Source organism: Osmerus mordax, chromosome 20, assembly GCF_038355195.1.
Source record: "Osmerus mordax isolate fOsmMor3 chromosome 20, fOsmMor3.pri, whole genome shotgun sequence".
NCBI lineage: Eukaryota > Metazoa > Chordata > Actinopteri > Osmeriformes > Osmeridae > Osmerus > Osmerus mordax.
In genome coordinates, this window is record NC_090069.1 from 8,828,342 (window position 1) to 8,853,044 (window position 24,703).

Sequence of the window (24,703 nt, forward strand, 5' to 3'; positions counted from 1 at the left end):
GAGAGCTAGACAACAAATGTTCTAATGAATCACCGACTAGTCATCTAGCTAGTCATCTTCTGACATTGCCTTTGCTCCATGTTAAAAGCTCCAAAATGATGGACTGGCAAAAGCTTTATAACTATAAATCTACTCTAAAATGTACTTAAAAGTATGGAGACGACGTTGGCAACTTATCCAGTAGTAAATGTCAAACGACAAGTATGTCAAAGTAGTAGAACCGTGATCCCAAGCTAGCATCGACATCGCTGTGTTTACACCGGCAGACGCTTTGCAAACCACTTCCTGCGGAAATGAAGTGCATTTGTGTAGAGTTATGGCGGCCCCCTGGGATTTGGCGCGTAAACTTGTCTTGTCACGTACCACTCGCTCCACTGGCACGTACCACTAGCTACAGTACAGTACCGGTTCTAACTGCCTCTCAATAAAAGACTTGAACTTGAACAATATAGTTTATTTGTGTGCCTGCAACAAAACGTAAAGTTGTGTGTTAAAAACAACACAAACACAATAATATTAAAAACATTAAACAAAACATAAACAACCGTCCGAACAACAGAATGCTACTGAAGAACTAGGCATTTTCAGTTCAAATTGGGATCCATTAGTACAGTACTGTAAATTGCAGTAGAGCTAGGCTACACTAGCTTTACATTAGCTGCTGTTACACAGCCTCTGAAAACAGGGCAAAAGCTAGAATTTGCATCTGACTAACGATTGAGCAACACAACTTACTATGCTATACTTTAAATCCTGTATTGAATGCAAATTAACTCACGAAAAACAAGAAATGTAACTAACGTATGGTAGAGTACACTACAAGCTAACGCATGCGATGATATCACATACAGCTCAACCTAGCAACAAGATAAAACGTTACTATTTCGCGCACGCGCATGACAGGGGGAACAGGGGAACTGAATTCTACGGCACACCGGTATTCACTCCTGATTGATTCTCTGCAGTTGCAGTTTGTTTGATGAGGAGAGGTACAGTCAGGCTAGCCAGCTAGGGACATTGTTATTGATAGCATGCCGTGACATTTTCCATCGAAGGGGCTTGCATGATGGGCGGCGTTCGTCTGAATTAAGGTAAATTTAGGAATATATGCTTGCCACCCCCATATTGAGAAGGAGGGATGTGTGATGAAAAAATGCGAGCTAACCAGATAGCAATGTATGGGAACGTGGATCTCACAAATGACACGTTTACACAAGATTGCTTAGACTACTAGCTAGCTGTACAGTACTGGCTAGCTTATGTATATTAGCTAGCAATGTTCTACACATGAGACAATTCCGTACGGAAACGGTTATGGCGTGTTTTCAATTAGAATCAAACTTAAATAAAAAGACAGTGCACAACAACAAGGCTAGATACGAATGTTATTCCAGCGTCATCACCAGAGTAAGCTAACTTGCTAGCTTTCATTTGCCAAGGCTGCTGTAAGTCATATCAGAGAATGCACTGCATGAGCACACAGCAGCTAAGGTAAACATGCACTGTAGCCGTCGATAGCGAAGGCTAATGCACCAAGTCCTAACGTTCAGTCTAATGATGGCTCAAAACATCTTGGCTCATTCAGACTAATTGCTACACGTACAATAGCTGCCAAATCAGGTCACCACGTATAACTGTTCTTACCTTTCCTTACCTATAGCATCAAAACTACTATTTATCTAAACTAGTCTATCTCTCGCTATTTCTCTCTTTCAGGTGACTGTCCAATGGCTTTCTATGCACCAAGGCCAAAAAGAGACTGACTCCTCCGAAGATTTGAAAAAGCTGTATTGTGCTTCTTGAGACAGTACTCATTGACGAGTCAATCACCAATGATGTAAAAATAAAATGAAGACATAGCGAGCTACTCCAGACTTCCTCACTTTAGTAGTGTCCATTTCATTTAGGCATTTTACCACACAGAAGGTGTGCCAAAGGGTACAAAGAGGACCAAAAAGTTGTAAAACAAACTGACTGGAAGATGTTTTCAGCTTTGAAGAAGCTGGTGGGCTCTGAGCCTGGACAGCTGAGGGACAAACATATTCCTGCTGGACTGCAGTCAATGAACCAGAGTCTGCAAAGAAGGTTCGCCAAGGGAGTGCAGTACAACAGTAAGTGATATAACGCTAGCTACTCTGACTCAATGAAATAAATTATGCCTGTTTGCAACAAAAAGAAAGTCTGGATTTAAAATGACTTTTGGCCTTGGATTTCTTAATGGCTTAAAAAAATAAAATAAAATCCAATCAATGTATTTCCCAAATGACCACCCAGATGGTGCCCTCCATACCATGGAAACAGTTTTTTTATTTATTCTCTCCATGAGGGAACCTTTCATAAAAATGACTATTCGTGACTTTCTGTTAACTTTAGTGAAAATTGTCATCCGTGGTGACCGAAACACGGGCAAGAGTGCCCTGTGGCATCGATTACAGGGAAAGAAGTTTCTAGAAGAGTACATTCCCACACAGGAGATTCAAGCCACCAGCATCCACTGGAACTACAAAAGTAAGAGAATGGGATGTTTGCAATTAAACTAAACCTCCATGATATTCATTGTTGACTAGAAATAGATGTTGCATATGCTGTTAAAGTAAACTGGTTTAGGAATTAAGGCTTGATGAAGAAAGCTACTTTCTCCTAACAGGAAAAGAATAGCAGGGGTTTAAATTCACTGTTCAATATATTTAGCATTTATTAGGGTTTTATGGTGTAACCAAAAGCTTTTTAAAGTTCTGTCAAGGATTTTGATTATTTTTCTGTTTCAACAGCAACAGATGACATTGTCAAGGTGGAAGTCTGGGATGTGGTGGACAAAGGTGAGCATTGAATGTTTCTTTGTTTTCAAAGAAATTGTGCTGAAACCTTTAAATTATATGCACTGTCAGCTATTTGACTGTTAAAAAACACAAGTTACATTAACATCAATGTATGTACTGCTCCCAAGTTTGGAATGTTTACCTATTCACAGGAACAATCTTACAAAAATAGCATAACGTATTGCTTTTGGCAAACTGCATCAATTGATGCATCACTCATTTTTTATCTGTCTTCTTTTAACTAACAGGTCTTCCATGTTTTATTTCATGCTCTTCTCACCTCCCATTACTCCTTTTAGGGCAAAAGCACCCTATCCCTGAGGGCTTTGGTGAGACCTAGCCTAGCCTGTGTTAGTTCAGGGTGCTTGTGCTTTGGAGTGATTCCTACTTCTGTGTGCTGTGCTGTACAAGTGTAACACTATTATCAATACCAAGTTAACCCCAAATAACTATTGATAACTGACTGAAGGTCATATTGATAGCTGTCTGTAGGTCTCAGCTCAGGGCTTTGGTAAAGTCTCTACTTTGCCTACTTTTTGGGGTCATCAATGATGTGTCTTGGGTTGAAGATGTGGAATTGGTTAGTAGGTGGGAAATAAATAGTTTGTGTGTCGTTGGTGTGTACCATACATTTTTTAATTTATCCAATAGTTGCCTCTAATGACTGAAGAGGACTGGTTTGAAATTATTCAGTAGAGTTTGACGTAGTGGTAGTATATCTGATTTGTATACACATCTAGTATGCTTTACACAAATTCATATCTAAAACATAATGACAGTAATTTTTGGGTTTGGCAGGCTCTTTAAATTCACAAAGCACACTAATAAAGTGAATGCTTTCATTGTTTTGAAAAAACACTGAACTGTTTTTCTGGCATCTTGGGTAAAAATTGTTTCCCTCTTTTTGTGACAGGTTTTTCTGAATAAATGCAATGAACTGACAATATAGTAACACATCTTAAATATGTAATGTTTTTTAAAACCCTTGAAAGAATAAGCAAATGCCAAATTGTAGAAAATGGATGTCTTGCATAAATACACTACATGGCCAAAAGTGTGTGTAAACATGCTTAGTATAGCCACTAGCTCTTCTGGCTGAATGGAAGAAAATCCTGCATCAATGTTCCGACATCTATTGTTCCAACATCAGCTATAGAAGCAAAGAGGGGACCAATTCCATATTAATTCCCATGATTTTGGAATGAAATATTCTGACAAGCAGGTGTCTTTATACTGAGCAGGTATACTCTTGCACATACTTTTAGCCATATAGGTTGAACTTTTCCTAGTTCTGTAAAAATGTTGCCCAGTGACAGTAGCCACCTCTATACCTAATTAGTTATGAAGTCTAGCTGATATATACAGTAGGCTGATTGCTTCAACTGTAAATTTGTTATTGGGGCTTTTCGAATAATTCTTTGAATAAAGTTTTTCTGCCTCACTAATTGTAATGTCCTATTTGCCCAACCACTGCAGGGAAAGGGAAGAAGCGAGGAGAAAATCTGAAACTGGAAAATGAACCCCAGGAGGTAAAGAGCCATGTTGTTTTCAATCATATAGCATACAGGATCGTCTGGTACAAATCACCTTCATTATTTCCTAACTGATCTTACAGTCTGAACTATATGCAAAAGCAATCCTTTCTATAAAAGAGCTACAAATTATAGTTACCGGTATTCTAACCTTATTATATGCTCATGTTGATTTTAGCTTTCCTACTATTATGATAGCAGGATACCTATGCTATTTATTTCCTGCTTTCCATCAAAAGATTAAATATCAATTTGTTATTCATAGGAGTTTCATGTATCTTCTTTAGGGCTAGCTCTACATTACCTTCATATACCCCAAGATGATTTACCTCCTTTGTTTTTTATGACTATCATAAGAGGTTTGTAATTATGCTCCTCTGTTGTCTGTACCAGTCTGACACTGAGATGGCTCTGGATGCTGAATTCTTGGATGTGTACAAGAACTGCAATGGCGTTATCATGATGTTTGACATCACAAAACAGTGGTGTGTACCTCTGTCTTTTGCTTCATAGTTGTCTCTCCATCTCTACTCCACCACCAACATCACCATCATTAGTAATTTGACTCTATGTACCGGGCTGCAAGACACTGAGGCATCTGGTTACCACTGGGCCATCCACTGTTTGACAGCCAATGTCTCAATAGTACCAGACTCTGACTATGGCCACTGTTTTAGAGCTTGCAATTTGCAATGCAATTTAAGGGGACCATTCACAACCAAGTCACAATCATTGACGATTAATGCTCAACCTTGAATCTTTCACTCATGTCTTTGGCTTGCGTTCAGAAGCAATTGTGATACAGAACCATATTTTTCACAGGACTTTTAACTACATCATGAGAGAGCTCCCCAAGGTACCCACCCATGTGCCAGTGTGTGTGCTAGGAAACCAGAGGGACATGGGTGAACACCGGGTTATCCTGCCTGATGACACACGAGAGTTCATATCAAACCTGAACAGGTATGTTGCCCATAATAATATGGGGGTTTATTTAGTCGATCCATTTAATTTACAGTTGAGTGCTTGAGGGTCTTACAATCGCTACCTTTTAATGCGTCTCATGATTCCTAGTAGCATCTCGGACCCTTGTTTTGACATTCACAAGTTCCTTCCTAACTACTTCTTCATGCCTGATGTTTATAGACCCCCTGGTTCCTCCTACATCCATTACGCAGAGTGTTCTATGAAGAATGGCTTTGGCCTCAAGTACCTCCACCGTTTCTTTAACATCCCCTTTCTACAACTCCAGGTCAGTTAAAACCCTTAAAGTAAAGGTATTTTCGACTACCACTTCAATCTGAACGAGCTACATGCAAGTGTGCTGCAATTGTGCTCCAGACTTGATCAACCCTTTTGTCGGAAACCCTAGACTTTCTACCTGTCCTCTGTCTAAGCAAAATGGCTGCTCCCCTGTATCCAACGCCTCACACATACATAGCTAATATTACATGCACGATCCCTTGCTCACTCCATTGTCATTGGCGTAATTCCGAGTTCTTTTTTTAAGTGAACAATAAACTACTGTCCCAGTGACATCCGCAAATAACCTACTTTTAGTGCTGCCTGTTGGGTAAAGTACGATGTAAGACATACGTAAAGTTTGTTGGTGAAACCTCATCCTCACGCACGCAGTGTTCAAACATTTACAGAGTCATTGTTCATTCAGAGGCTTTACATTATTCAAGGCAGCAAGTTTGACTGTAGGTCACAGTATCCTCTTACTAACTACATATCTTTTAAAATTCTGTCTTAAGTGGTTTTAAGTTGGTCAGATGGATAGTGCTGTAAATTAATTATAATAATTTAATTGTGCAAAGGGGTACCAACTTAAACAAGTAACCAAGCCTAATGCTTCTGTTTATTTAGAAAATTTAGTTTAAATGCTTGGCTGAGCAGGTGGCCAAAACTCATGTAAGTTTTAGTGCTATGGCTCGTGCTTCTACCTTCAAGGGTATAGATGTGAGTTCAGATGAAGGTGGTGGTGGTAGTTGAGAGGATGATGATATTTAAAAAGAAAGTGGAGAGTAAATGAACAGTAGAAGGGTAAGAGCGGAGACCTTGTTTCCAGACTGGAACAAGGCCCCAGTCTATGCTGTACTTCAATACCTAAGATAAAAGGCATTGCGACAGTTTCCCAAAAATGAAACTAGCTGATAGGGAACCATGGTTGTAGGTGATATTCTGTCATGTTGTTTATTGTGTTTGTCTTGTTCTGATGTATGTGTTTATTGATAGATCCATGTAGTGTACATCAGCGTGCAGTCACCTTTGTGATAGTGTGCCTTCTGCACACTACATCCTGGGTTTGACCACATAGCCCAAGGAAGTCAAGTTCCTGCAGTGCTGCACAGTGTGTACATTGTAGTGTGGGTTTGAGTCCCTCCCCCACTCTATGCACTGTAATTCGCTTTGGATAAAAGATTCTGCTAAATGAGTAAATGTAGTAAAGAATAGAAAAGGAAATACTAAGACAACATTATCTTTTTTTTGCAGAGGGAGACTCTTCTTAGACAGCTTGAGACCAACCAGCTGGACATAGATGCCACTCTAGAGGAACTCAATGTTCAGCAGGAGACTGAGGACCAGAACTATGACATGTATGTTACTATGTCAATACTTTTGCATGTGCCTGTCAGGTGTACCAGCTTAACAGTATTTGTATTTCAAGGAGATTAACAACAGTACAATTTCTCTAGACTTGCTTAAAAGGTGCTAGTTGCTGTAGAAATGTATTAATTGAGACAGGTTTGGTACACACACAAGTCTATTTTACAAATAATGTTAATGTTGTAGTCAGTGAAATTACTAAGTGAAAGTCAGACTTAGGCCGAATCCCAATACTCTGTCTTACCCCTTAGTTTTGTGTCCCAATACTCTTTTTTATTGAGGGGTTGTGTTAAGATGTAGGGGTATACACCCCTTAAAACCAAGTGTTTTCGGGAGCTTACTTGAAACCTAGGGGTATGTGAATCCTGCGCGACCGGCAACAATGGCGGCCAGATCATCCAGAGTCCCATAAAAGTAAAATATTCGGCTTACATAATTGATAAAAAATTTACGACAGTCTTGTTTTGTGCTCTACACAGTCCTGTACATATGCAACCATGTTTTTAATTGAAACGTTTTTAAAAATCGTTTTTAGTTTTAGTTTGCTACGCTGATGTTACATTGCTTATTTGCACAACAGTCCCGCATTTCTCTGATTAGCCTTGAATGGACACTACTTGCTTTGGAGACATTGATATACGTAACCGTAACCAACTGGTGTCTCATTTCATAGGGCTATGTAGCCCTTATCCCTCAGTTTCGAGGGCTAGGGGTAAACTAAGGGGTAGGGGTAAGACAGAGTATTGGGATTTGGCCTTATCTTACAATTGTTTTCCTGCTAGTTTCATGGATATGATGGAGGCCAAGGGGAAAGGATACAACTCTCCCTCCAATGGCCAGAGTCCCTCTTCAGGCTCCCAGTCGCCCATTGTCCCCCAGAGTGGACCCTCCACTCCTGGGGCATGCTCAAGCCCCTGCACCCCCCAGCTCCCACTCCCACCCCAGACTGTACCTACCCCAAGCCCAGCCCAAGTACCTACTCCTTATAACCCTAACCCCTCTCAGCAACCTGCCTCTTCTACTGGCCAAGGTCAGACACAGCATCCCCTGGCTTCCCCACAGAACATGGAGGCGGCCCATCAGTCCACCACGCCCCAGTTGCCCAGTGGTGGCCAGGTGACCGCTCCCCAGAAAAGGGGCTTCATGTCAAGGCTGTTTGGATCTGCCATCCCTGAGACACCACCTAAAACAGGTAAGCAATGTATTGTTTTGCTGGTTTGTAGACTGATTTAATAAAGAGTATAACTCAGTTATAGAGGATGTCTGAAAATACAGTTATCTTCAATATGAAAGAGTAAATACATTAGAATCACAAATAATTATTTTTCTTAAACTGCTCAACACGTATGTGAATTCAATAGGTCATCTGTTAAAGAATTAAGAAATAGCATATTAAATGATTGCCCCACCAATCTGCCTATTTAATTGATTTATATAAGGTACACATAATGCTTGTTCAAGGTGAACCATTTCCAACATTCATGAGCAGGAACAGATAGTAACCTAGTAAACTAAACCTGTTGTTAGCCTGGCTCTGCCCTCCTACGTACTTCCGCTCAATTTTGAATTTGCTTCTGTACTAGGTCTGGCCATGAGGTAAGTAAGTCAGATGTCTCCGGTTAATTTTCTACCGGCCAATCAGCGAACAGAGGGAGTGGCTGTCGTGCGCTAGTTTATGTTGTAGTTCCGTAATGGCGGTGGAGAAAGATGCGAGTGAAGCCATTCGGTCCGTTGTGGCAACTCTGCCGAATATCCATAAGCTAAAGCCAGAGCAAGAACAAGTTTGAGTTTTGTTGGTGGCCATGATGTTGTGGCCCTCCTCCCCACGGGGTTCGGGAACAGTTTGATTTTCCAGCTACGGCAGCTAGCTCTGTTACAGTAGTGGTGAAGGAATTGGCAAACGCTAGAGATTGGTTATGGCAGATCAGAGTGGCTCTGGGCAGATCCAATAGTTTTAAACTTCAACAGAGTACCCGCCTACAACGAAGTCAACACTTGTCAATGGAGCGAGGCCAGACTCTGTACAAATGAAATGTACGACAGTCTGGTTAGGACCAGGCTACCCTGTTGTACCCCACAACAGGGTAACCTGTTGTACCCCACAATTTCTGGGGAAATTGAGGGGTGTGCTCCTGTATTTTTGTACGCCCTTCGACTGGTTAGCTCCTGCGATTCCCACACAGCAGAAGTGTAGTAGTTAGTTAGCTCTACAATTTACCGGGGCTAAGTCTGAATCTAGGAGCAAAACGGAGCACAGCTGCCAGCTGTAGGTATATTCAGGTAGCAACGCTAGTGCTAAATAAGTATTTAGCTCGTCGGCTCCATGACGCCGGGTAAGTAGAGACTGCTCACCAAAAGAACGAAGGGGAACCAAGTAGCTTCAACTTTAGTAGACTTTTAGCTACGGTACTAATGCTGAGGGCTCGCTGATATCGCTGTCGGTCTTACTAGAGCGTCGTTGCTAACTTGTGATGTTGTGACGTAAGGCTAGCACTGAGTTCCCTTCTGCCACACAAGGCATTTTTCAACACAAAAACTTCAGCCTAAACCGTGCAACGGAACGTAAATCCAAGCAACGTCATTGCTAACGAGACGAACCTTTTGTCACCGACGTTTTCTATGTCAGTGGTTCCCAACCCTGGTCCTCAGGGCATCCTGTCCTGCCTGTTTTAGATGTTTCCCTGCTCCAACACACCTGATTCAAATGAATGGTCATAAGCAGGCTTACAGGGAAACATCTAAAACATGCAGGACAGGGTGTCCTGAGGACCAGGGTTGGGAACCACTGGTCTATGTAGTCCAAATATTGAGGGATCCTTAGGGGTGGGAAAATAAATAATAATAATAAAGAATAAATATATATGAGAGAACAATGGTTGTGCTCGCCGAAGGCTTGAGCACACCCCATTAAAAGAACCTTTACTCACGATTGTAACCAAATAAGGCTGAAATGTGTATGATGAATGTGGAAGAACATTTGTTAGGAGCTCAGGGGAACATTACAGGAAGAGCCCTGCCAACCTGTGGCGCTGGAAGGGGTTTGTAAATCTTGCCTCTGTGTAAAATTATGATCCATATGAGAACATTCTCCATGCAACAGTGCTCCAGTATGGTCTGGCAGGAAGATGAGAGGTTAAGAGGTTCTGTGGATTGAATACTGATGAGAGACTGATGAGGAAGAGACCAAGACAGGCCATGCATTTGTAGAGCTATTAATGGGACAGTTAGGGCCAGGGAACAACTCCCCACCCCACGGGTACCACTGGTTGTTCTCTGCCGCATTGCAGAGCCAGGGGTGGTGGGGGGTGGAGGTGGTGGACATTTATCACATACACATGAATGGTTACACACTTTGGATACAGAAACATCCTCATACAAAAGCAGACACAAGCAGAGGTTCTTGCGTACACGAGAAAATGCTTGGATTTACATGCACTGGAATAGTCCATCAATGTCAGGTAAACACACAGTGGTATGCCTAGACTGCAGAGCTTATTCAGCACGGCAACTGGGAAACACTCCACTGATGTTTTTCTAGTGTTTTTTATTTTTACGATTTTACGATGATTACTTCACTGTATTGATATCTATAAATCTAAAACGGCCAATAGTCCAATCTTAACCCAGGTCCAAAATGTTATATATTGTAGAGGCCTACTCCAGAAAACTATTTTGTGTCTCTCAGTGACTTGTTAATTATATGTTGTTAAAGAGGTGGATGTGGATGTTGTGGTGAAAAAGCTTTATATATTTTTTCCATCGTCAAAAATGTAAAAACACCTTTTTTTTTGCAGTTACACCTTCTGCATAGTTTCCTGAATGTAGCACTATTTCCATGTACCTGCAACCAAGAGATTGGACAGGTGTGCAAAAGTGGGAAAATATAGTCTGGTGTGTTTACTTATTACATATAACAAGTTCACTCAATCTCTCCCCTGCCACCGCCTCCAGATGGCCTAGGGTCAGATTGCGGCCAGCCCAGGGGAAATATCCAAAATGTGGATGACTTTGTTCCAGAGGTGGGCCTGGATCGGAGTTTCCTGGAGGAAGGGGCTTCAGGAGCTAAAGCCAAGGAGAAGGCCCGCAAAGCAGTTAATATGGACAGCGACAGGTAGGGCCAAGTCTCCCAGCGTATACTGAAATTGCTTATCTATGTGTCTCGAACATAGGCAGAAATCCCGGGGGGTCACGACCCCCCCATCCTGGGGAAAATAGGATTTGTCCCCCCCAATAAATCACTGTAAACCTAAATATGTAATTTCAATAACATTAATTATACGCAATGAAAGCACTTAGCTGATTATGGACACAATGGTGCTTTTTTACTGTACTATGTGTTACAGCAGTAATTTTGGTGTCCCCCTCAGGAATTGCTCTTGAGAAAATGTCATATAATTGTCCCCCCCAAAGTTGATAGCAGATTTTCGCCACTGGTCTCGAAATAATTTCTAGACACAGGGTTCCGGTGGCATGGAATGAATGAATGAATGAGACGTGAGATTGCGTCTGTTTTGATCCGAATTTATGCAATTAAGTTCTATAAGTACAGATTTATTAAGTACGGAGAGCAAAATGACACCCAAAAAAGCGACAGCTGCAATGATCGAGAAGGATATGGAGGAGATTAAAAAATCACTAAACTTCATGTCGGAGGAGATAAACAGTGGCCAAACAACAAGCAAATTTACTTGACCTAATGGAAGAGGTGGGTCAGCTGAAAATCAAAGATAAGAGGATTGAAAACCTGGAACGGAGAGTTGATGATATGGAACAATATTCACGCATAGACAATTTGATCATCAGTGGGTTCGAAACCACACACTAAACCTATGCCAGGGCTACGAATGGAGTCAAAGAAGGTAAGGATTCCCTAAAAAGTGAGTTGCACTCATTGGAGAAATGGGTCATTCAATTCTTTGACAGTAAAGACTAGGGATGGGTATCGAGAACCGGTTCTTGTTTAGAACCGGTTCCCAGTGAATCGATTCCTTGGAATCGTTAGCAAAATTCCTTAACGATTCTGTTAACGATTCCCTGTGCCGTTAAACAATTAAAATGCTAAGTTTAATAATGGATTAAGAATCGATATGCTCAGTTTAATAATGGGAGACTCGAACGTCTGTCTGAATAAACTATAAAAGTGTGTGCACGCATGCGCGAAGACAGACCGCAGCAAACGGCAACTAGGAAGAAGCGTTCTAAAGTTTGGTTGTATTTCACACGACAAAATGACAACAACGCCACTTGTAACGCGTGTAAAAAGTCTATTTCGTCGAAGGGAGGAAATACTACAAATATGAAGAAGCATTTGAACACACAGCATGGAATGAAGTTACTGGAACGTCATGTGTTCGATGCATGCAGCAGCGCAGCTAACGTTCGCGCTTCATCTCTAACTATCTAAGGTAGAGCTAAACTCTTGAGCTAAGCTCAAAAGTGATCACAACCACTTGTTACTGTGTGAAGCAATTTGCCTTTATTGTGTGTAGTCGATCTAGTTGTCTTCTGTCCCGTCGTTTGAAGCATACATTTTAGCTCCGGCATTCGTCTCCCATTAGTGTTGATCTTATTGATCATTTCACGTTATCGGGCGGCGTGTGTTATCAGCAAACGTTTGCGTGTCGCATTATTAAACTGAGCATATCGATTTTAATCTATTATTAAACTTAGCATTTTAATTGTCTGGCCCCCCAGTGGTGGAATCAACTCCCCACCTCCATCAGAGACACTGACTGTCTCTCCACCTTCAAGAAAAGGCTCAAGAAGCACTTGTTCCGGGAGTACAACGGTACTTAGGAATGGTTCGCTTGACCCGATGTTAGTTTCCTCAAGGATCACGATGACTCTTGCTCAGAGACTTGTTGCTCTTGTGGTTAGTGGTAACTGATTAAAAACAATTTTACTCGCTGTGATATATTGTTTTTATTATTGTTGCTTGTTTTTTCCACAGGTACACTTGCACTTATAGCAGTTCATGTTGTTTAATTGTAACTTGTTTAACTACATGCTCTTATGGTTCTTCCCTTTGGCACTTACTTTGGTTGTTCACAATGTGTGCTTCATGTTTTGGCTACTCGCAATGTTTTGTGGCTATCTTGTTGTTATGATCAGTGACCTATGCACTTTGTAAAGCTCTCTCTTGGAAGTCGCTTTGGATAAAAGCGTCTGCTAAATGAATAAATGTAAATTGTTTAACCTTTTAATAGTCCTGTTAAATGTGCCTGAAAACGCCTAAACAACATACCCAAAGTACATTGAAAGCTGTTGTCACTGAAGTTATTTCCCCTGTAAGTCCTAATGGTGTTGAGTAATAGAAGCTTGAACACAAGGAAACTGAAAGTTTTCTATCTCCGACTAGATTTTGTTTTGAAAACAGAGGCCTGAAGAGGCCTAGAGGTGGTAGGTATTAACTCATTTCAGAGCCAGTCAAAGCCAGTTTGAGAAATTCGTTTAGAACGAGTGTGTGTGTGTGGGGGGGTGCAGGACGCACATACCTAGTTTGCTGTAGAGGGGAACATCGATAAGAGAATCGATAAGGAATCGAATCGATAAGCAGGAATTGATAAGGAGTCGGAATCGTTAAAATCTTATCAATACGCATCCCTAGTAAAGACACGGCTATAAAAAGCAAAAACGTGGATTGTCACATTCTTCCTCTGAAAAATATCAACGCGAAGCTGGAAATCATAATTCGGTTAGTAAATAGAAAACACAAAATCAAACTATTGTAGCTATTAAAGCTGAAGGGGACTGAATTATAGCTGAATTAGCACCTTAAACAGAAAAAAGCTGATATCGCCAGAAATGCACGCATCTTGAGAAGGCAAAACAAGATACAAGCAACATGGACAAGGAATTGTAAAGTATTGATAAGACTGAACGGAACACTGGAAGAGGCAAAAGTGATGGTGGTGAGAGAACAAAGACTTGGCTCAATACAGATGACTAAACGTTCAAAAAATACAGGACAGGATGGTGGATCAAAGGAATACTACCAACTAATTGATGACAGGACTTGACAGTGATAACATATTTCCGTTTGCAACACTGAGGATGAAGAGTTTATAGACACTAATGCAAATGATGGGGGGGGGGGGGGGGGGGGTTGCAAAGCCTACATAAATGTAAACAATTAAGCTTGAAATTGATGTGGAAAAAGCCAAAAATATAACCATAAACTGCATATATAACACCAGGATCAGACATTGATCAATTTAAGGATAAGATTAAAGGAATTTATGACAAACTACATGATAATAAGATGGTATTTGTATGTGGTGATTTCAATATCGATTAGTTACCAAAAGACATTAGACTTTATTAACACAATGTTCAGCATTAGCCTTTATCCCATGATTATAAAACCAAGTAGAAATATAGCTGTAAGCAGCAATGGCGGATTCCTCCTTCAAAATGGCAAAATGTTGTAAAATTGACATAATACACTGGGATTAACTAGAAGACTTGAAATAGTAATTTCTGTCAGAATAAAAAAAAAAAAGAAGAAAGTGTTTATATCTCTGACTGGATTAGAACCCACCACCCCTTCGCACATCAGCACTGCATCTCATCCTACTAAGCCATTCACAGACTTACGCATTGTCATATTTGGTTAAAGTTCAAACAGCAGTAATTTAGTCCTATTTATATATGGGACATAAAAACGGGACAACGGGATGACTGGGTTGCTCTGTAAAGAATAGCTTACTCGTAGTTCTTTGAAAAAGGTTGTTTGGGGAGCCATAACTTGTCATGGAAGGGAATTTCAAATCATGCCTAGCATCAGTGGTGATGTGTCCTGGCTTAGGTAACTGAAATGAATTTGTGCAACAGGCAAGGGATCCACCTGAACAATCAATATACTTCATCAAAGCTAACTCGGTTGTGAATCTGACACTACCATGTGTAGCCTACAAGTAGCTAGCTACTGTGGTGAACCTGGCTTGTTTTGCAGTGGTTTACACACTCGCTAAACAGATGATCGGAGTGTTGTAATGGGCCGTTCTGTCGAAAAAAAATTGCTTTGACTGGTTTTGAACCTACAACCCTTCGTTTACCAGCACAACATCTCATCCAATTGAGCCATTCCCAGATCTGGAATTTGCCATGTTCAGTAACCGGATAATACATTTATAAATAGTGTCTCCAATGGCAAGCATTGTCAGATTTGGTCCAAGCTCAAACATATTTGTCATATTTTCACATATCAAGGTGAAACTTTGCAGGGTACTTCAGGGGGGTGTCACCTTAAAGCCTATTAGGTTTAAAAAAAACATTCAAAATGACATTTGATTTAGTGACACAAAAATATTGAGGCAATGTGGACATTTACATAAATACACCCCTTTCAGCCATTTTGTATTTGATTCAACTGTCTTAAGTAACGTTTTTAAATACGTCAAGGATACATATTTGTACAAAATTAAGTAAATTTGACCTTTTTTGTAAGCAATAACAATAAACATATGATTACTAAGGGGGTGCAGAATGCATGTAAGAAGAAAACTCACTCTACAGGGAATTCCTAAAATGCAGAACAAAAGAAAATGAAAAAATATAAGATACATCTCATAATACTTAAACATTTACATTTATTCATTTAGCAGACGCTTTTATCCAAAGCGACTTCCAAGAGAGAGATTTACAAAGTGCATAGGTCACTGATCATAACAACAAGATAGCCAAAAAACATTGCGAGTAGCCAAAACATGAAGCACACATTGTGAACAACCAAAGTAAGTGCCAAAGGGAAGAACCATAAGAGCATGTAGTTAAACAAGTTACAATTAAACAACATGAACAGCTATAAGTGCAAGTGTACCTGTGGAAAAAAGCAAGCAACAGTAATAAAACAATATATCACAGCGAGAACAAAAATTTAAATCAGTTACCACTAACCACAAGAGCAACAAGTCTCTAAGCAAGAGTCATTGTGATCCTTGAGGAAACTAACATCGGGTCAAGCGAACCGTTCCTAAGTACCGTTGTACTCCCGGAACAAGTGCGTCTTGAGCCTTTTCTTGAAGGTGGAGAGACAGTCAGTGTCTCTGATGGAGGTGGGGAGTTGATTCCACCACTGGGGGGTTATACATTTATTTTTGTAACAAGTAAGTTATTAAAGTAAGTTGTTGGAGGAAAATAGAAGTAATATTCAGTGAAATGTATATTGTTAATGAATTCAAGAACAAAAAGTCAACAGACAAGTCTACAATTTCATTGATCTATGTCACTAGTAAAAAATATAATTGAAAATATAGCAACACCGTTGACACATATGTAATCAATCCTTCCTCACAGGCATATTTCTAAACACAATGAAAATAGCTACAGTAATTCCCATCTACAAGAATGGAGACAGATATTGATTTTCCAATTACAGACCGGTATCTCTGCTTCCCCAGCTCGCAAAAATATTCAAAAAGTTATTTGTACAAAGACTTGAGAACTTTATTGACAAACATAACTTATTAAGTGATCACCAGTATGGATTTCAAGCTAAGCAGTCTACCTCACTAGCAGTAATGAAACAAGTACAGAACATTTCAACTGCAATAGACAACAAAGAATATACAGTGGGAGTATTTGGTGATCTCAAAAAAGCTAAAATAATTGTGGGTCAGACATTTTAATTACAGAGAAATATAGGGTTACAGATGAGGACAAGCAAACAGCAGTTAGTGGGGGGTGAGGGCCCCACTGTTTAAATGTTAGTTAGCGCAATGGTGCAGCTGTAGGACTGACCAAAATGATTTAATGTATCCATAAACACAAGAACAGTGTCAGCCTCCCTGATTGAAACAGGAGGTCTGTTCCAGAAGGGAGTAGATCTATATGTGAAAGCCCTGCCCCCTGCCGTTTTCTTGATTTTGGAAACCACCAAATATCTATATAATACAACATTTTCACTCATGCTTGTTTTTTCGGGGCAATGAGGGGAATCACTAATGCTCCACTAATGAAAGGAGAGAGGGTGAGGGAAATGGAACATTGTCCTTGGAAGAGAATGTCAGACACCTTTATCAAGAGGAAATGGGCCTTGAAGTTCTGTGATGTGCTCTCATGGATGAACTTAAAGGAAATCTGAAGAGTTTAACTGCCCACTAGTGCATCACCAATGAAAGACTGACTCGTAAATCAGGTGATCTATAGGGGTCTACCTTCATCTTTACCATAACTCACTCAGACTTTCAATGGAGCACTGCAGCAGTTAATGAAGTTATGAAAGATATGAGTAGCCTATTATAAAAGCAACAAGGGAAAGAATTATGATGCAACCATTTTAGTCGCATATGCTCCAGAAAGTGGGGAGTCAGGTGGCTGAGCGGTGAGGGAATTGGGCTGGTAATCCGAAGGTTGCCAGTTTGATTCCCGGTCATGCCAACTGACGTTGTGTCCTTGGGCAACGCACTTCACCCTACTTGCCTCGGGGGAATGTCCCTGTACTTACTGTAAGTCGCTCTGGATAAGAGCGTCTGCTAAATGACTAAATGTAATGTAAATGTAAAGTTTATCTGTGCGGCCTCATAATATATTTGGTAGCATTTGTGCGAGTGCAAATAATCATTATGGTGCGACCTGTTTTAATTTCTTTACAAAACGCTCACAAATTAAATTACCCTGTGAGGTAATAGACCTGTTACTGTACACACATCCAAAATATTTTATAACCCATTGTCATCTATACCATATTGTGAGAAATGTCGGTCGGTGCAAGTTTTAAAGTCTGATTTTTTTTGTGCAGCGATTGTTTAACGATTAGCTCAAGAACCGGGCAGTGTGCAAAGTTGTAATTCTGCAGGTGTCCATTTCAGAACCCAAGGACGTGTCGCGTTTGATGTTGTTTGGATAAGCTCTTCGAGATCCCTTAAAAATAATTTGCTTTATTATAACAGCAGTCCTGACTGCTGGCATAACCTTGAATCAGCTTCTTTCAAAGGGTTTTCTTTATGGATGAAATGCTGGCTAGCTAACAAAGACGAATGAAAGTGGATACTTTATTTCTGTATGGATCAGTGAATTTTGTCAGGAATTAAAACTCTGCCTGTACATGGCAATGAACATTGCAAAGAGCCAATTAAACTAACACAAAATCAAGTAACCGACATTAAAGGCTCATCACCAGCTGCATCACGGGCATGGGCACTGCATCTATAATTCCAGGAATCTCTGTGTCTGTGCCACCGAATCAACTAGGCAACATTTTATTCACCGGCTGCATCACGGGCACTCCTCAGTCTTTAAAGGGGAGATTGACTGGGTTTTTGGGGTATTTTACACTGTTCCTTAAGGTCTCCGAATAGGGTATGTAACATTGGTTGGGCTGAAAATGGCCCAGGTGCTGTTCTATGCCCCATGATGCTTCCAGGGAATTTGTCCCGGGAAAAAACGGTTTTCTCCTTTTATGGTATGCTCATGAATATATATATGAGCTGCGCGCTGATTGGTTGGTCTACAACGAGTGAAGCTGCAGAGCAAAGATGCAACACGGCCAACACTCACTGAAACATGAAGGTGGAGACTTGAAATAAAAACGTACAAATAAATCTATTGTGTCTACACAACATTGATTTCAACAGATTGACTAGAAATAATTAGAAATGATTACGTTTGTTTTTTCCACTTCTGTTGTCGAAGCAAACAGGATCGACTTAGGTGGGTAACGTTAGCACTACAGCTTAGCAAACAAACTATTGTGATTCAACGCAGCTTCAGTTAGCTCTAGCTATCTTGCTGAAAAATTGATCTGGACAAACATGCATCTTGAATTGTAGATTTACATGACAACACAGGTTATTTATTTGAATGAAACACAGTCAGGAACATGAAATAACGTTAGCCCCATTGCCAGTAAACTAAATCATCACACATTCAAGATGGCGCCGATGATGGCTGCCTTGGTTGCTAGGTGCACTCTGTTTTGTCTTGTTTTGTCTGTTAATTCAGTGTTCTGCCAAGATTTCCGGGGTTCTCTAACAAGAGAAGTACTACTAAACATCAGGACTACAACTCCTGTGAACTTATTTCCCACTTTTCTGCTTCCAGCGGCAGATTTAGTGGGAAATCTAGCCAGTGCCGCGCTAGGCTTTGCCCATGCAGTGAAACGCCGAAGGGGAAAGCGAGCGGGAGCGCTAGTTCGGCTACGCAGATGTGGAATCCGAACAGTGCTTCAAGTTTTTTCCTCTCCAACGTACGTTCACTGTGCAATAAAATGGACGAACTTCAGCTACTGATGGTGAAAAACAGAGACTTTCATCTTCTGTTTTGTGCTTCACGGAGACATGGCTGTGCGATTTGATCCCTGACACCGCATTACATCTGGCTGGCTTTCAACTCTGCTGACCGGGACACTGCACTCCGGGACACTGCACTCTCCGGCAAAACCAAAGGCGGTGATATTTGTTTCTACATCAACAGTGGCTGGTGTGTAGTTGTGACAGTGATTCTGAAACATTGTTCTCCGGATCTGGAATCATTTTTTATAAACTGTAAACCTTTTTACTCGCCACGAGAATTTGCGTCACTCATTTTGGTCGGAGTTTACATGGCACTGGGTCCACAGGTTAAAGAGGCCCAACGCATGCTCGCCAACCAGATTCTGAGTGTGGAGCGAGCAAACCCGGATTCCCTTGTTATCGTGCTCGGCGACTTTAACAAAGGTAATCTCAGCCACAAACTCCCTAAATACAGACAATTCATCAAATGCCCAACCAGAGAAGAGAACACTGGATCACTGCTACACTACAGTCAGAGCCTACCACGCCGTGCCTAGTGCAGCACTGGGTCACTGACCATCTGATTCCTGCATACAGGCATAAATTAAAGCTCTGTAAACCTGTTGTGAGGACATCAAAACAGTGGACCAGTGAGGCTATGGAGGATCTGCGGGCGTGTTTGGACTGCACTGACTGGGATATGTTCACAACTGCTACCAATAGTCTGGATGAACTCACAGAGGCTTTGACATCATACATCAGCTTCTGTGAGGACTGCTGTATTCCAACACGCACCAGGGTGAGCTTCAACAACGACAAGCCCTGGTTCTCAGCAGCGCTCAGAAGGTTGAGGTCAGAGAAGGAGGAAGCATTTAGGAGTGGGGATAGAGACGGATTCAAGTAGTCGAAGAACAGGTTTAGCAAGGCGGTGAGAGAGGCTAAACAACTGTACTCAGAGAGACTGAAGCGTCATTTTTCTGCTAACGACTCTGCTTCTGTCTGGAGAGGGCTCAGGCAGATTACCAACTACAAGCCCAGAGACCCCTACTCCACTAACTACTCCCGCCTGGCCAACTACCTGAATGAGTTCTACTGTAGATTTGAAAGACAATTGGACAGTCCTGAACTACCCTTTCCCACCCATGAGGCCTCCTCCCTCACCCCCTCTACAGTGACGACTCTCTCCATTCAGGAGGGTGAAGTTAACAGACTTTTCAAGAGGCAGAACCCCCGCAAAGCAGCTGGGCCGGACTCTGTCTCTCCTGCCACCCTCAAGCACTGCGCTGACCAGCTGTCTCCGGTGTTCACCTACATCTTTAACACCTCCATGGAGACATGCCATGTGCCAGCCTGTCTCAATTCCTCCACCATCATCCCTGTGCCCAAAAAGCCAAGACCAACAGGACTCAATGACTACAGACCCGTCGCCCTGACCTCTGTGGTAATGAAGTCTTTTGAGCGCCTTGTGCTGGCACACCTCAAATCCATCACAGACCCTTTCCTGGACCCACTGCAGTTTGCCTACAGAGCCAACAGATCTGTGGATGATGACGTTAACATGGCCCTCCACTCCACCCTACAGCACCTGGATTCCCCAGCATCCTACGCCAGGATCCTGTTTGTGGACTTCAGCTCTGCCTTCAACACCATCATCCCCACCCTGCTTCAGGACAAGCTCTCCCAGCTGAACGTGCCCGACTCCACCTGCAGGTGGATCACAGACTTCCTGTCTGACAGGAAGCAGTGGGTTAAGCTGGGAACACAAGTCTCTGACTCCCAGTCCATCAGCACCAGATCTCCTCAGGGCTGCGTCCTTTCCCCTCTGCTATTCTCCCTGTACACCAACAGCTGCACCTCCAGTCATCCGTCTGTTAAACTTCTGAAGTTTGCGGATGACACCACCCTCATTGGGCTCATCTCTGACGGGTATGAGTCTGACTATAGGTGGGAAGCTGACAACCTGGTGATCTGGTGTAGCCAGAACAACTTATAGCTCAATGATCTTAAGACAGTGGAGATGGTTGTGGACTTCAGGAAGAATACAGCCCCACTCACCCCCATCACCCTGTGCGACTCCCCAGTCAACACTGTGGAGTCCTTCCGCTTCCTGGGCACCATCCTCTCCCAGGACCTCAAGTGGGAACTGAACATCAGCTCCCTCACCAAAAAAGCACAACAGAGGATGTACTTCCTACGGCAGCTGAAGAAATTCAACCTGCCAAAGACAATGATGGTGCACTTCTACACAGCCATCATTTGAGTCCATCCTCACCTCTTCCATCACCATCTGGTACGCTGCTGCCACTGCCAAGGACAAGAGCAGACTACAGCATATCATCCGCACTGCTGAGAAGGTGATCGGCTGCAATCTGCCTACCCTCGAGGACCTGCACACCTCGAGGACCCTGAGGCGTGCGAGGAAGATTGTGGCCGACCCCTCCCACCCTGGTCACTCCCTGTTCCAGCTACTCCCCTCTGGCAGAAGGCTGTGGTCCATCAGGACCAAAACCTCACGCCATAAGAACAGTTTCTTTCCATCTGCTACTGGCCTCTTCAACAAGGCCAATGACTCCCATTGACATTCATTTACTTATTTAACTATTATAAGTCCATCTAATAGCAATTACAGTATTCACAAGCCACCTTACCTCAGTATCCGATTGCACTATGTTGACCACTCACGCTGCTCATTCTTATTCTTATTTTTATATATATTTTAATTTATATTTAAATTGTTGTATTCTTAGATTGTTTAGTTCTTAGAAATAGTTAAACTTTTGTACTTTTACTTAATTTAAGATTCGTATATGTTTGGTGTTTTGCACCTCCCTGCCACAGTAAATTCCGTGTTTGTATAACATACATGGCGAATAAACCGAATTCTGATTCTGATTCTACCGATGCTAGATACAGGCACGATGCGTTAGCATTGCTAATAACTTAGCGACAACATCATACAACAGCTTGCGGCTGTGATGAACATAAGGTCGGAACAGCACCTCTTTTTAGTAACAGCTTCATAGCAAATCCGGCTTTACATTGTCCCAGGTTTTCAAAACTGTCCTCAGTGAAATGGTTCGAGCAAATGTGACCGATTTGGGGGTCGAACTGCACAGGGATCTTCTCATAGACAAACATCACAGCCCGTCGAGTGTTTGGTTCCTTGGGAAGACTCTGAAAAGTGTCAGCATTCCCTGTACAGGCTGGAACACTGCATTTACGACCGTAGTCCATTTTCAATATACTTGAAAAACGTTCTTCTTTGTAATTCCGTGGAAGTACACAGAGCAGAGCAGCGCGCAGGAAATTTTGGGGCGTGACAAAGGTACACACCAGAGCCAAAAAACGGTGGCTTTTTCAAAACCTACCGTTTTACAGCTAAAAAATTTTAATGTGAGATTTGCATAGGAAAGAGGTGTCAATGGACTTTGGGGTTCACTGTATGTCCATTTTACCCACTGAACTGTCGTTATTCAACTGTGACAAGGTAAATTCGGTTCTGCAATCAATGAACCCTTTAACTTGATGATTTGGGCCTGCTCCTCGGTTGGTTTTGGTGTCAAAACGAGCCACAATGGGTATAAGACAATAGCACTATTCCTAATCCTAACACTTTAGCCTCCTCCATGGATATAGCGAGCTGCAAATGTGCATACGACAGGAACAATGTTCTTACAAATTTATCCTTGGTCAGTTATCAGTGTCTTGTATGTGAATGCGATACAGAAAATACAAGACAATTTTACAGCACTGCGTAACAACAAGGAAAATAATACAAATGCTAATGTAAACATTGCACACACCCTTTAGCCAGACCTGTACATGCAGTGTTGGTTGATTGAACAGTGGTTGATTGAATGTTGACAGACTTTGCAAAAAAGTATTGATCTATCCTCATAAAGATCGCCTGAAAACTTCCTGGCTCTGTCTATTACTGTAATTTTGGTTGATAAGTGTTTCTGTTTCAATTCTTCAGGGCTGAATCTCTGCATTTTTAGCAAACGTTTTAATATTGGCTACAGTAGCTAGTCTAACGGGAACGTTACTGTATGAGTTTCAGGGGTGACAGACTTCCTTTGATTGCTATCACAGATCTACCTACACTGGTGGCAATGGGCTCTGTTTACAGGTTAAATATTACGAAAGAATAGAGACGTAATATGAGTTGACAGGTTTATTTACATTTTGCCTCAGACCAATGCATTCTATTTGAAAACCAAAGATTTTCATTGGAATTCTGCGCACACAAATTAAGTTTGGGCATCACCAACTGCATCCCAGACACTGACCTAGGGATGCGTATTGATAAGATGTTAACGATTCCGACTCCTTATCAATTCCTGCTTATCGATTCGATTCCTTATCGATACTGCCCTCTACAACTACGTCTGTGTGTCCTGCACCCCCCCACCCCACACACACTCGTTCTAAACGAATTTCTCAAACTGGCTTTGACTGGCTCTGAAATGAGCTAATACCTACCACCTCTAGGCCTCTTCAGGCCTCTGTTTTCAAAACAAAATCTAGTCGGAGATAGAAAACTTTCAGTTTCCTTGTGTTCAAGCTTCTATTACTCAACACCATTAGGACTTACAGGGGAAATAACTTAAGTGACAACAGCTTTCAATGTACTTTGGGTATGTTGTTTAGGCGTTTTCAGGCACATTTAACAGGACTATTAAAAGGTTAAACAATTTACATTTATTCATTTAGCAGACGCTTTTATCCAAAGCGACTTCCAAGAGAGAGCTTTACAAAGTGCATAGGTCACTGATCATAACAACAAGATAGCCACAAAACATTGCGAGTAGCCAAAACATGAAGCACACATTGTGAACAACCAAAGTAAGTGCCAAAGGGAAGAACCATAAGAGCATGTAGTTAAACAAGTTACAATTAAACAACATGAACTGCTATAAGTGCAAGTGTACCTGTGGAAAAAACAAGCAACAATAATAAAAACAATATATCACAGCGAGTAAAATTGTTTTTAATCAGTTACCACTAACCACAAGAGCAACAAGTCTCTGAGCAAGAGTCATCGTGATCCTTGAGGAAACTAACATCGGGTCAAGCGAACCATTCCTAAGTACCGTTGTACTCCCGGAACAAGTGCGTCTTGAGCCTTTTCTTGAAGGTGGAGAGACAGTCAGTGTCTCTGATGGAGGTGGGGAGTTGATTCCACCACTGGGGGGCCAGACAATTAAAATGCTAAGTTTAATAATAGATTAAAATCGATATGCTCAGTTTAATAATGCGACACGCAAACGTTTGCTGATAACACACGCCGCCCCGATAACGTGAAATGATCAATAAGATCAATACTAATGGGAGACGAATGCCGGAGCTAAAATGTATGCTTCAAACTCCATCTGGGAGTCAGATGGCTGAGCGGTGAGGGAGTCAGGCTAGTAATCTGAAGGTTGCCAGTTCGATTCCCGGCCGTGTCAATTGACGTTGTGTCCTTGGGCAAGGCACTTCACCCTACTTGCTTCGGGGGGAATGTCCCTGTACTCACTGTAAGTCGCTC

At 41.7% G+C, this 24,703-nt stretch overlaps 1 protein-coding gene across 5 annotated transcripts in view; it reads left to right on the forward strand.

Annotated features, from left to right (window-relative positions):
• The first annotated feature begins 805 nt into the window (after positions 1–805).
• The window catches only part of LOC136964118 (rab-like protein 6), a 29,346-nt gene continuing 5,448 nt past the window's right edge, over positions 806–24,703 (forward strand). For 3 of the 5 annotated variants that reach the window (XR_010879049.1, XM_067258072.1, XM_067258074.1), the window contains exons 1-11: positions 806–1,091; positions 1,717–2,111; positions 2,374–2,508; positions 2,772–2,818; positions 4,292–4,348; positions 4,745–4,836; positions 5,174–5,314; positions 5,498–5,603; positions 6,848–6,951; positions 7,744–8,153; positions 10,913–11,072. Coding sequence is in view for 4 of the 5 variants with exons in the window: in XM_067258072.1 (XP_067114173.1) it covers positions 1,982–2,111; positions 2,374–2,508; positions 2,772–2,818; positions 4,292–4,348; positions 4,745–4,836; positions 5,174–5,314; positions 5,498–5,603; positions 6,848–6,951; positions 7,744–8,153; positions 10,913–11,072 (1,382 nt within the window). In the remaining variant the exon portion in view is untranslated. Of the gene's footprint in view, positions 1,092–1,716; positions 2,112–2,373; positions 2,509–2,771; positions 2,820–4,291; positions 4,349–4,744; positions 4,837–5,173; positions 5,315–5,497; positions 5,604–6,847; positions 6,952–7,743; positions 8,154–10,912; positions 11,073–24,703 lie in introns of all 5 variants that reach the window. The other 2 variants (XM_067258073.1, XM_067258075.1) reach the window with 2 other exon arrangements.